Source organism: Pipistrellus hanaki (genome assembly GCF_964339955.1).
Source record: "Pipistrellus hanaki genome assembly, chromosome: 9".
NCBI lineage: Eukaryota > Metazoa > Chordata > Mammalia > Chiroptera > Vespertilionidae > Pipistrellus > Pipistrellus hanaki.
In genome coordinates this window covers 14,527,921-14,542,114 of record NC_140511.1, presented here as the reverse complement: position 1 = coordinate 14,542,114, position 14,194 = coordinate 14,527,921, and the positions used below count along the sequence as shown (strand labels likewise).

Here is a 14,194-nt window from a genome sequence, read left to right as displayed (position 1 = left end):
GCTGTGCACTATGGAGAGCTTTTAGATAAAAGGAACAATTTTGTCAATTAATTCTGTCAAGTTTTTTTTTTTTTTTACTAAATTATTATCTGTGTACATATTTTACTCCTCCCATACATCCTCTCCCTCCCCAGAGTTTTGTGTCCATTGGTTGTACTTATATGCATGTATACAAGTCCTTCAGTTGATCTCTTATCTTCCCCAGATCTCCCTCCCCTCCCTGCTGTAATTTGACAGTCTGCTTGTTGCTTTACTGTCTCTATATAATTCTGTCAAGTTTTGAATAATCTGCCCATTGTTTTGTTTATAAGATTATCATCAAGTAAATCCAAAGATAATGTTCATTAAAATATAAGTGGTGAGTCACATAATATTGTAAGAAAAACATTGTATAATGAAGACTTTAAAATTACAATAAAGTGAAAATTATAGCAAATAGACATGCTATCATATAAATCAAAAGAAGAAAAATCTATTATTGGTAGATAAATAAAAAATAGGATGATATTCAAAAAGTCAACAGGTATATGTTTAAAGTGAAAAAAAAAAGTGAAAAAGTATATAAATAAATGTCTGGACATTAAACTTTATTTTGAAATCCAAGCAGTAATAAACCATACACAGATAAAGTGAATTCAAAGGTGTGTATGCTCTGATAAAGAAAAAATGTTGAGTGGGAATCAAAGACCCTCAACTAGCTAAGTATGTCAATTAAATGAAATTTTCACATTTAAACTTTATCTTTAAAAATTAAAAAAATAAAGTAGCTGATCACAATCTCTATGATTCTTCCATCTCTCAAATTTTACCATATGTAATGAAAACAGACTTAAAATTAAAGTTATACTGAAAGAGTCAGCAATTTGACTTTAGCAACAAATGCACAATTCTAACACTAATGATATATGAAATAAACCCAAGTGATTTATGCTAACTTGAAAGTATATTTTCAAAAGATTACTAAATGCTAATCAATTTAACAAAATAGCTTCTCATTGAAAAAGTCTTATGAGTATGCAAAACTACAAAAGATCTCCCAGGTAAATTATGATAGATGCATACCTGTCCTCGTAATCCACTTCTTGTAGTAGTAAAGTTAACCTCAGTAACAATAGAAGCTGCATCCGGTGGAATAAAAGGATTTGGGTTTCTCGTTGACAAAAAAAGGCGGAATTCTTCATTGTAGTCAATAATTTTTTCACCTATTTGTACCACATAACGTGGTCCTATATTTTAAAAAACGACACAATTAGTTAGCCTTAATATCTTGTATTTTGCTACATGACATTAAAACTAAAATTTCCCAGTAATTCTAGTTTGTATTACAGATTTTTCAAGAATTCAAAAGAGTAACAATTAGGCTATCCAAGACACTATTAACCAGGATGCTTTATTAGCTGGCATTTACGTAAGCAATTCTAAGTAATGCTCATTAAGATGACCCTAAAATATTGAAGCATCAAGAGTATTTACTTATATTCAAGATGGTTTTAGTGTTAGCTATATGATTCATATTCCAAATTTTCCTGAAATTGATTACATATTATAAAAACTTAAAAACTCTCAGTATGTGTTATTCACTATTTCAAAATTCATCAGTTAAAATGTGTTTATTATATTATTATAATATTGAGGATGTGATGCTTGGAGATAGACTAAACTGGTATAAACCTAGGATTATCAACATATGAGTAATTACAAAGTTACCATTAATAACATAAAAAAGGATTTATTCAGATTGCCATACTCAGGTAATTCATGACAAGAAGTTAAACTAAGAAAAGTAAAGTTCTGCTTTATAAAGAAATGCGTTCTAAAATAAAAAACAGTGATATTCATTATACAACGGATACAAAAAAAATAATCAACAATTATATCCATAAACTTATGATTTTAAATTGACAACAAATAATTAATATATATATATTTTAATCCTCATTGAGGATATTTTTTCCATTAATTTCTAGAGAGAGTAGATGGGAATGGGGAGAGAGAGAAACATTGATGTGAGAGAAGCACACTGATTGGTTGTCTCCAGCAACTGAGGCTGGAGAACCTACAACCAAGGTATATACTCTTGATGGCGAATTGAACTTGCAAAACTTCAGTCCACAGGCCAATGCTCTAAGCACTGATCAAATCAGCCAGGGCATGATATTTTTTAAGTAAAAAACAACATATCTTCACAGATTATTTTCAAAGGTTAAGAAAAACATTGTAAAATATTTTTTAGAACACCAGAATAAATTTTAAAATTTTACTTAAAAACTTTAAGTTAATGTAAAAATAATTCAAAAAGCAGTTTGTGAGAGAGGAAAAATAATCAAAATAATAATGAACTTTACTACTAATCATTACTAGAGAAATACAAATTTAAAAGCCCAATATAATACCTTGAACTGGAACAATTTAAGAAAACCTAAGCAGAATAAATGCAAAGAAAACAAACCCTAATGGCATCAGAGTCAAACCATGAAAGACAAACATTTTGAATGATAAAGAAACATTTTAGGGCATCCAGAGAAAAATGAAACCACTTACATGGGAGCAACAATAAAACCAGCAGGCTATTTCTTAACAGTAATGACATCATAAGACAATAAAATAAAAACCTTAATGTGCTAAAGAAAACAAATGTTAACCCAGCATTTTATAACAGACAGAAATAAAAATACTTCAAAATGAAAGAAAAAGAAATTTGTTTCTACTGGGCCTTCACTAAATGAAATATAAAAGTTAATCCTCCCCACAAAAGAAGGCTAATCCAGATAAAAATGAGGAGATAAATGGAATGCTGAGAGAATTTAAGAACATTAGATAGGGTAAATACACATAAGTTAGATTTTAAACACAATTATAACATCATGTGAAGCATGAAAATGTATCACAACAAAAATAAAAAGGCAGGCAGAGGGTATGTGGAGTTAAAATGCAGTCCTGGTGAAGTGGCAAAGTATTTACTTGTATTAAAATAATAAGTCAAAAATGTGTATTGCTACATGTTGTAGAGTAACCATTAAGAAATTATTAAAATATTTTATTAAAAAAATCAGGTTAATTAGAAAACTACACCAGTTATTGCATAAATTGATTAAATTACAGCACAAATATTAAGACTGCATGATAAATGAAAATGCAAGCCAAATGCTATCTATATATCACTGATGAGAGGCACACTTTACAAATAAGACCAACAAATAATTGAAAGTAAAAGAATGGAAAAAAGTTATCATGCTAACACTAGCCCCCCAATATTTTTGTAACCATTCTAATTATCATATTTGAAAACATGAGACATTTCTAGACATTTAATAACGCTATAGGAAATAATAGAAAAAGAAGAAATCACCTTTACAAACATGAGTATATCTAAAACACAGCTCTAAAATAACTAAAAGCAAAATGGACAAATTCAAAATCAAGGAGACTCTATGATATTGTCTTGGTACACCATAGGAAAAAATCATAAGAAAAATAGTAAAGACATGGAAGGTACATTTACCATTGCAACAAAAAATTAAGATATCCAGAAATAAATTCAAACAAGGAGACAAAGGATCTGTACTCAAAAAATTACAGGATGCTGAAAAAAAAAGATATGACACTATTACATAAAACAAAAGATTTGACAATTTAAATTTAAATGAATGGACAAATACCTAAAAAAATAACTTAGCCGAAGCTGAGACATGCAAAAAATATACACTATAAACAAAACAAAATAAAACCAATGCTGAAAGGGCATCCGCTCAGGTTTACTGGCATTTGCAATTAAAGACAGATCAGCATGGAAAACTGCACTACCTTAGTAAGAAGGCACTGGGGCGCTATAGGATTTAGACTTAGGTGATCAGGGAATGAGTGGGGAATGAGTGCCATCAGAAAGCACAATCTATGGCCGAAACCGGTTTGGCTCAATGGATAGAGCGTCGGCTTGGGGACTGAAGGGTCCCGGGTTCAATTCCGGTCAAGGGCATGTACCTTGGTTGCGGGCATATCCCCAGTGGGGGGTGTGCAAGAGGCAGCTGATCGATGACTCTCTCTCATTGATGTTTCTAGCTCTCTATCTCTCTCCCTTCCTCTCTGTACAAAATCAATAAAATAAAATAAAATAAAAAATAAAAAAATAAAAGAAAGCGCAATCTATGAATGGAATCAATCATTTTCATCTAGGAGAGGAGAGAAATAGAGTAAGACTGTTATAATTTGTAACAAAGCAGAAGTCACTCAAATTAGCTGGGAAAGAAAGACATTTGGTTATTTTTGTAATGTGCAAAGTATTCTTGTTCTGTACTCAGGCTTGATTACGGTTGATTATGGGCATTGAGTGACGTGTCTAATGTTAGAAATATGAAATGTACAACAGAACACCATAGCCAAGCTATTATAGCCAGGCCAGTTCCCAGCCCAGTTCCCAGCTGCTCTTCTTTTTCTTCTCATTTATGCAATGTTCATATACAAGCAGAACTTATCTATGCTATTTAAGTCAGGTCTGTGGTTATCCTTGTTGGGGAGAGCGGTAAATAAGAGCTCTTTTGAAGTGCTTATAAAGCTCTGTATCTTAATGTGGGTGCATATATATATATATAATAGAGGCCCAGTGCACAAAATTCATGCAAGGGGCTCGACCCTCGTAACCCCCGACTTCATCCGGAAGGTCATCTTAATGGTCATTCTGCTGTTCGATGAAATTAGCATATTAGCTCTTTATTATATAGGATACACATTCATTTATATTTCAACAAAATATTAAAATTGAAAAGTAAGTGGTTTTCTCTGGTTAGTAGGACTAATAGTCAGGAGGGGAAGGACAAAACACTGTTGCCATTATGTACTATACGATTATGTAAACATGTATTATATGGACATAACATTTTAAAAATTCAAAGTAAATGGCTTATTGCCTAAAAAAGACCACTGTATAAGCCCCATATCCTACGCTTAGAAAATATGAGATGTAGAACTGTAAGTTCAATACATTCTTAACTGTAGAAAGTCTTCATTTACATTGGAGTTAACCTATACTGGAGTTAATTTTGACCAATTTTTTCTTCAGGACACAAAATCTTTACTGTAGTTTAGAGAATTATGAAGACAGAATGATTGGGTACAAGTGTAGGATTTGGTCTCCTGTCCTCTTTCTAGAGGAAGTTTTAATTACATGTCTATTATCTTGGTTTCTGAACCTGAATCAGACTTGTGCATATTTTGTTTTGCTTGGTCAACTTGTATAATAGATGTGGACATTTGGGGTGATTGCATATAAGGATATATTCATGTCATGCTGAGACTTAGATATATCAGTACAGTACAGCTGATGTGGCTCATTGGTTGAGTGTGGACTCAGGAACCAAGAGGTCATTGGTTCAATCCCCAGTCAGGGTACATGCACAGGTTATGAGCTTGATATCCAGCAGAGGCTGTGCAGAAGGTGTTTTTCTTTCATTGTGTTTCTATCTCTCTATCCCTGTCCCTTCTTTCTCTCTCTAAAAAAAATCAATAAAAACATTAAAATATATATATATATATCAGTACAGAGATTCATGGGTCACAACCAGTGAGTTAGCTTAGGGTTTCTTAACCTCAACACTATTGACAATTTGTGGTGGAAAATGATTTGTTGCAAAACACACTGAGCATTTTAAGATGTCCCTGGCATAGAACTCTTGTATTGTGACAATCAAAAATGTCTTCACATGTTGCCAAATGTAACCTGGAAGGCTGGTCTGGCTGTGTTTATAGCATTGGGCTCTCCAGATCCAATTGAAGTAACAAAGACATACCCACATGGAGAGCCACCCTCTAGAGTAGGGGTGTCGAACTCAATCAGAGAAGGGGCCAAAATCTAAAATCCAGCCTAAATCGCGGGCCGAATGGTTTACTGAACAGTCATAAACTGACAATGTCATAAACTGACAGCGGAGTGCAGTGATGACAGCGCGGTGCGGGCCACATTGCAAGGCCTGGCGGGCTGGATTTGGCCCGCGGGCCTTGTGTTTGACATATGTGCTCTAGAGACAGATATAACAATCACAAACTTAATGCAAATACATAAGTCCATATGAAGCAACCATTACTAAGGTTAAGCATCTGGACTAAAAAGGCCACCAATGAAGTCCCGCTGTCATCTATACTAATAATAGACAAATATTTAAATTGACCATAGCTCCAAGACGCCCACAGCCAATCAAGAGTATGCAAATTAATCCAATAAAGATGGCAGGCCTGTGGGCAGCGGGCACGCGCACCGGTGCCAAGCAGCAGGGAGCAGGGTAGAAAGCCCACCCGCTCGCTTCAAGCCCAGAGCCAGCGCTCCTGTGCACCAGCGCTGAGCAGCCAGCATCCTGGGGCCACCACTGGAGGGTCCGGTCCTGTCAGCCCAGTCTGTGGGCGGCTGGAGTTCCAAGTCCTTTTGGTTTCGGCAGCCCCTGAACCAGAAGTGGAAAGAGCGCGGGGAGCACCAGGAATTCTGGGAATCATAGTTCTGGTGACAGATAAGTTATGAGATCTCCTAGACTAGTGGTGGGCAAACTGCAGCTCGCAAGCCACATGCGGCTCAGGAGCCGCAGTTTGCGGCTCTGTTGACTAATGAGTTTGACGACCACTGTCATATACTACTCTTTTCCTCTTTGCACACGATATGCCACAATTGCCTAACCCTCACAGCTTCCAACAACACGGTAACATTTAGTCCACCAGTGGTTGGCAAACTCATTAGTCAACAGAGCAGCAAACTGTGGCTAAACAAGCCACATGTGGCTCACGAGCCACAGTTTGCCAACCACTGTCCTAGACACTAGAGCAAAGTGAGCCTGGAGCAAGTTACTGTTGCAGGTGGGGATCAAGGGAAACCAAAGGTGAGAGACATAAGTAAAGTCAAAATGTCAAGGAAAAATTAAAAGGAAGATATCCTACAACTTCTAGAAAATCTCCACCAATGGAGCGAAGAGAGAAAAAAAAAGAAAAAAGAAAAAAAAGAAAAAAAGACCTCTATTATTCTGTGAGCACCAAACCAAACTGGGTTGGGGTCTCAGACAATTCGCTCATATGATTGCAAAGACAGATGCAAACTCCGGATTGGAGAGGGCTCCCCTGGGGCTCCCAGACTGGAGAGGGCACAGGTGGCCTGAGAGACCCCCACCACCACCACCACCATGCAGGTTTCATGCACCGTGCCCCTGGTTTCTACTATAGCTCCTGAATCCATACTCAAACCCCACATGGAAATGAAATAAATATAATGGACTGGAATGATAATGAAAAATACTTTTGACAAATATTGTTAGTAAAACCTGAACTATTGCCAACTATACCAGCCTCTTTCTTAACAACTTCTACATGTCTAGCTGATTCAGTGGTCTTCAATTATTTACCAATTGCAAATGCCATATCTGCCTTCTGCAAGGGCTGAACAATTAGGCACACAGAAATCATAAACTAAAAAACAATGAGAAATGGAGGAGGAACTGCACCTTGCTCATTTTCACTATCAATATATATTTGAAGGATTTTGAATAGCATAAGTTTGATGTGGAAAAGCATTTTCTATTCCCATTACTGGTACTTGCTTTGACCTCTTTATGTAAACAGGCAGTTCATATTGTTTAGATTAAGGACACTGGTATGTAAATGAAACTGGGCACAGACTTTGTATAGTTCTGGGACAACCATCCACTGTCCCCAAAGGAAATGTATGATGACAAAATGGCAAATCATGAAGAGCTCTAGACTATGGGAAAGTACAATCTGAAGTATACTCAAGGAGAATAACAGACTTCGAAGAATGTGATATGAATGCATCCAACCCTGAGAGAAAGGCAAAAAAAAAAAAAAGTAAGGTAGGGACCACGATTAGCTAACTCCCTTTTCATAGTTATAAAATAAACAAATTGATTCTAATAGTCCTGCACAACTATCTGGAGTTAGTGGTTCCTAATGTAACCCAATCATGATGTGCAATATGTCATTTTCACCAGATCCAGCTTCTCAGACCTTTTAACACCCGTTCTCAGACAATGCCACAGACACAGATACTGCTAAAACCTGACACCGATCAGGGGGTTTATATTTAACTAGTGGCCCGGTGCACAAAATTCTCCATGGCGGGGAGGGGTGTTCCTCAGCCCTGCCAGCACCCTCTCCAATCTGGGACCCCTTAAAGAATGTCCTGCCGGTTTACAGGGATTGGGCCTAAACCAGTAGTCGGACATCCCTCTCACAATTTGGGACTGCTGGCTCCTAACTGCTCAACTGCCTGCCTGATTGCCCCTAACTAGTCTGCCTGTCAGCCTGCTCACTTTCAACTGCCCCCCCCCCCCGCACCACTGACCTGCTCACCCCCAAATACCCCCCACCAGCCTGATCACCCCCACCACCACCCCCCTTGCCAGTGTGCTCACCTGGTTTCTTAACTCCTGACTTCACCCTGTGTCTGTTCTCTGCTGATTTTGCTTTGTATCCTTTCCCGGCAGTAAATTTTAGCTATGAATGAAACTATGCTGGGTCCTGTGAGCCTTCCTAATAAAACACTGTACCCGGGAATAGTCTGGGAGATGCCCAACACAGTGACTCTTCAATGCAGGCACTTTAACAATTTGTTTCCTTGCTGATTCTATTAGACTCTACTGACATTTCAATCAACCTCCACAGAGAGTTCCTATTTCCTCAGATTCAGTGGCAAGAAAAAAAAAAAGTTAGTTATAAAGCTAATTACTGTGAAATTTTTAAAAATTACTGTCTGAAAACTGTCAAATATTTACCTTGAGCAACCAGATCCCGTCTCAATAATGGATAAAGAACAGGTTCTACACCGTCCATCTCTTGTATAATAAGAGTTTTCCCAAAGCGTACCGCCAACTCAAGAGCTGTGATAAAGTTACTATCCTAAGAGAAAAAAAGAATACATATTAATTAATTCCTTCATTTCCATAATATTTATAAAAATTCTTATAGCTAAAAAATGAATATATTAACAGGAATACTATGAATATTTTAAAATGGAATATGCATGTTAACAATTCAAATTATTTATGATTGCTTTTCGAGTTATAAGTACATAGCAATGAACCATTTTAGTTGAATAAGTTATCAAATAAATTTCATAAGTAATTAAAATAGACATGAGAAAAATAAGGATTTTTACCTGAACAATAAAAAAGTTTTTGAGTCTTCCATCACTATTTCAAATTAATGCAGAAACAATTTTTCAAATTCTATGTGCAATAAGTTATTCATCCCATACTTAATAAGAACTACTTTGGTTATGTTCGAAATCAAACATTGGATGGAAGAAGAAAGGCAAGATGATAAATTCTAGTAAACTTTTCTTTGTGTAGTATGCCTTATCATGGTGAGAGAATTTTTAGACAAAATTCTAAAATTCTAACCATGCAAGAATTTTAAGGCTTCCTAGCTACGAAAAGATCAGTTTCCAACATCACTCCAGATCTTAAATGTGGTTAAAATAAATTAAATATTTGAAATAATAATTATTTAGATCTACTGTGAACCATAATGGCATTAAAGTATTATGTGTATTACCTAATTTATAATTATTCTCAACACACAGATGAGATAAATATCCCCATTTTATAAGTGATGTTTTAAAAAGGCAATTTTTCAATCACCTGAAAAATATCTATGAAAATTAATTGTACAACTAGCCCTTGCTCAAAAAAAATCAAAAACAAAAAAAAACAAAACAAACAAACAAAAAAAAAACCTGGCCCAAAATAATTTTCTTTGGAAAAGATAAAATGACAGTGAGAAGTGATAACCCAAAAGAATATGACTAAATTTCATTGAATATGTGTCAAATCTTAGGACACATCAAAGATATTCTTGGTCAGTTATAAGAACAATCATATTCTTGGTCAGTTATAAGAATAATAAATTATAAGAGACACTGAGAGAAACCACAAAGTCCAGGAAGCTTTCTCCTGGAAATTAGTAACTCATTTGTATAAGATCTTATACTCATCTCTTTAGACATAATTTAGTGTAGGTACTTATTGCTTCTCTCTCTAGCTCAGAATTGGGGAACGTCCGACCTGAGGGAGGTATAAGGCCCAGGGAATCATTTGGATTGGCCCTGAGTTAAATGTTCGACCAAATATAGCAAGCTAATTTTTAAGTTGTTAATTTTGTATGGCCCATGAATGATGTTATAAATAGCCAAATGGCCTTTGGCAGAAAAACGGCTCCCCACCCCACCTTTACCCTATTAGACTGTCATGTCCATGAGTGGAGAAAGTGTGACTACTTTACTCACCATTATATTTCCAGGGCTTTGATCAATGTCCTGCACTTAAAAAAAATCAAATATTCTTATCCCAAATTAAAAATCTGAAGCTAAGAGAGTTACATTTTTTTCCCAGGTCCCACACCAGGTAAGTTAATAGGACTCAACTTTGATCTATGTTTTCTGATTATAGACACAGAGTGCTTTTCACCATAAAATGCCATTACTTAGTTGGTATCTAAATTATGTTATACGCACCTGCTGGTTAATAACTTCCAAATGGGAGTCTTTCAAATGTGTTTTTAACCATTCTGTAGCTTGGGAAGAAGGGTCTATAAGAAACGGGCATACTCGACTCTAGTTCAAAAGAAAAAATTACAAGCTTTTAAAATGGAAATAATTTCCTAAAAATTATGAATCAATTACTGAATTAGTTTTTCTCTTAGTCTTTGGAGAATATAAATATACAACCATGAGGAAGAATTACAGGTACAGTGTTTAGCTGTACCAGAGGCCACATTAATAAATTTTAGAGTTACCAGTAATTAATAATAGAAAATAAAATTAAAATCACAGTAAAGTAAATACAGTCTTATTTACTACAAATAGACAATATAAATTAACAATATAGTAAGCAAAAGCTCTAGACAACCAAGTTACTACCTAACTTTATATATTCTTTGGTTGCATAAACAATAAAGATCTTAAAAGAGAAGTATAAACTAATCACAAAAGTATTACCAAAAGAATTACCAATATGATGGTTTATATTTAAAACATTCATTCTTATAAGTGTTACATTGTTATTATTACAACAGAAGCAATATTAGAATAAAAAATTATATAAGTTACAATTTAAGATCTAATGAACTAGAAACTAAATACATTACAGAATACACATCACTAATTAAACTCTGAAACAAATAGAAAGTTAAAAACCAGTGAAAATGCCCTATACACAGTGCCACTTAGCAGATGAAAAGAAGCCATATATATATTTATATGTGAAAATCTTAAATATATGAAATGTAAGTCATCTAATAATAATTGCTACCTAATCAATCAGAGTTAAATCATAATTACTGATTTAATTCTTCTTAAATTTTCATTTATCTGAAAACTGTAAGCAGTGTGTGCTATAGGGAGAAGATACATGAAATCAAAGTGAAACAAAGACTTAGAACTGAGGTATGCCTAATACTAAGAACAAGATGTTCTTTCAGGGACATACCAAAAAGAAGGCAGGTAGTGGGGAACATATGCCCCAGGGATGAAGGGCATTTTATCAGCAGCATTGTTTAAAACTGCCAGCATATGGTGATAATAAAGAGCTGAGTGAGTTTATAACAGTTTTATTATGGCTTTAAAGTTCTTTCCAGATAATGCACACACACACCTTTTTTTAATTTTATTTATGTCAGAGAGGAAGGGATAGGGAGAGATAGAAACATCAATGATGAGACAGAATCACTGGCTGGCTGCCTCCTGTAAGCCCTCTTACTGGGGATTGAGCCCACAATCCGAGGATGTGCCCTGACAGGGAATGGAACTGAGACCTCCTAGTTGATAGGTTGATGCTCAATCACCAACTGGGCAATGCACCCCTTTTGCCAGCTCCCAAAATGGACTGCTCTCACCACACCTCCCTCTGTGTCACCCAAACTCTATTCCCAGCAAAATAAGATGGTTAGGATAGATCATATTAAGTATTAGCAACATACTACACTAGGTTTTAGATCTTATTTTATGTTAGCATTCACTAGCAAACATTTCACAAGCCTACTAAGTTTTGACTAACCATAAGCATGATTATTTTCAAAGTCTAAAAAGTTCTTACCCATGACTTCAAACCAATCATCTGATGCAAAATAAAAATAAAAAAGACAAAGTTTCAAAAAATCATGTTTTTAGAAAAAACAATCTTAAGAATTTCAAAGAGCACTTATAAGTTTGTATTCTTTTATTTATACTTCTCTGGAGAGATTTAAATAAAATCTCTAGGGTATGTTTTAGGTCTGAGTTGATTAAAAGTAGTTAAAATCTACATTTAACAAATTATAATAGATCCAAAAATATTGACTTTTATTCATTCACTAGAGGCCTGATGCATGAAATTCGTACATGGTTGGGCGGGGGAGCTTGTCCCTCAGCTCAGCCTGCCCACTCTCCAATCTGGGACCAGGCCTACCAGAATCGGGCCTAAACGGGCAGACATCCCTCTCACAATCCAGAACTGCTGGCTCCCAACTCCTGGCCTGCCTGCCTTCCTGACTGCCCCTAACCACTTCTGCCTGCCAGCATGATTACCCCCTAACCACTCCCCTGCCAGCTTGATTGATGCCTAATTGCTCCCCTGCCAACCTGTTTGCCCCTAACTGCCCTCCCCTATAGGCCTGCCCTCTATCCCAACTGCCCTTCCCTGCAGGCCTGGTCACCCCTAACAGCCCTCCCCTACAGACTTGATCGCCCCCAAATGCCCTCCCTTGTAGGCCTGTTCCCTCCCAACTGCCCTCCCCTGCTGGCCTGGTCACCTACAACTGCCTTCCCTTGCAGGTCTGGCCCCTCCCAACTGCCTTCCCCTGCTGTCCATCTTGTGGTGGCCATCTTGTGTCCACATGGGGGCAGGATCTTTGACCACATAGGGGCAGCCATCTTGTGTGTTATAGTAACAGTCAATTTGCATATTACTATTTTATTAGATAGGATAGAGGCCTGGTGCATGGATAGGGCCAGCTGGTTTGCCCTGAAGGGTGTCCCGGATCAGGCTGGGGGTTCCCTTGGGGCATGGGGCAGCCTGGGCAAGGGGCCTGTGGTGGTTTTCAGGCTGGCCACGCTTCCCCTACCCCCTCCCAGCGACCCAAGCGGATGTCCTGGGATCTGGGATTTATTTACCTTCTATAATTGAAACTTTGTAGCCTGAAGCAGAGCCAATCCTCCTGCTCGCTCCATGGCCACAGCCATTTTTGGGGGTATTTATTTACTTCTATAATTGAAACTTTGTAGCCTTGAGTGGAGGCCTGGGCCCTCCAGGGTGTGTGGAAAGCTTGGCTTCCTCCATTGCCAGGGAAACCCAAGCTTCCTGCTTGCTCTGTGGACGCAGCCAACTTGGTTGGGGTTAATTTGCATATTACTCTTTTACTAGATAAGATGTATCATTTACCTACCAGATGGTGCACAACCACCAAGGTAAGACAACGTGAGTGATAATACAGAAATTAATCAGATATCTTATTAATCTTAACGACTTCACATCTAATAAAGCAACCAAAAATAAAAATTCTATAACGAAAGAGCACATGATATTCTGTAAGTTCGCAGGTGGAGTGAGGAGAAGCTGCTGGGAAGCAATTCAAGTTAAACTAAGAAAAATAAATTGGACTTAGTTTGATAAAGAGATGAAAAAGCATTTCAGGCAAAGGCAAGAGCATGATGGAGAGAGGAATAAAAAGCCTGGGTACATTTGCAAAACTATCAGTAGTCTGTCACCATAAGAGTAAAAATGTAGGCAAAGATGCTGTATACAAAATGGCAGGAGTAATCGCAGTCTTTCTGACCATGAACCTTTCATGCCATGTTTAAGGATAATGATATTTTTAAAGTCACTCAAATACATTAATCTTGGAAGTGTCATGATCAGATTACCAGTATTAGAAAGATCACTACAACAGCAGTAAAGGAAGTAATATTGGGGGCAAGGGACCAACTGGTATAATAATGTATTTAATCAGGTATGAAATGATGAAGGCCTTAAATGAAGCCATTGGCAGTGGATGTAGTTAGAACAGAATAAAATCATTATACATTTGAGAAATAGATTTCACAAGACTTGCCTGGTAAGTAACTAAATGTAAAAGTAAAATGAGCATGACTTGCAGATGTGCAACTTTTATTACCGGGCCAAGATTGCGTTATGTCCACGGGTAGGAAATAAATGAGAAGCAATTTATAAGGAGT

The 14,194-nt window shown here is 36.6% G+C and overlaps 1 protein-coding gene across 3 annotated transcripts in view; it reads right to left on the bottom strand.

Moving 5' to 3' along the window:
- Positions 1–14,194, bottom strand: part of DYNC2H1 (dynein cytoplasmic 2 heavy chain 1) — a 245,015-nt gene that overhangs the window by 104,983 nt on the left and 125,838 nt on the right. For 2 of the 3 annotated variants that reach the window (XM_084893697.1, XM_084893698.1), the window contains exons 64-67: positions 12,078–12,098; positions 10,499–10,597; positions 8,760–8,883; positions 1,063–1,226 (exon numbers count right to left, since the gene is read on the bottom strand). In XM_084893697.1, coding sequence (XP_084749823.1) covers positions 1,063–1,226; positions 8,760–8,883; positions 10,499–10,597; positions 12,078–12,098 — 408 coding nt within the window. The remainder of the gene's footprint in view (positions 1–1,062; positions 1,227–8,759; positions 8,884–10,498; positions 10,598–12,077; positions 12,099–14,194) is intronic. The other variant, XM_084893699.1, reaches the window with a different exon arrangement.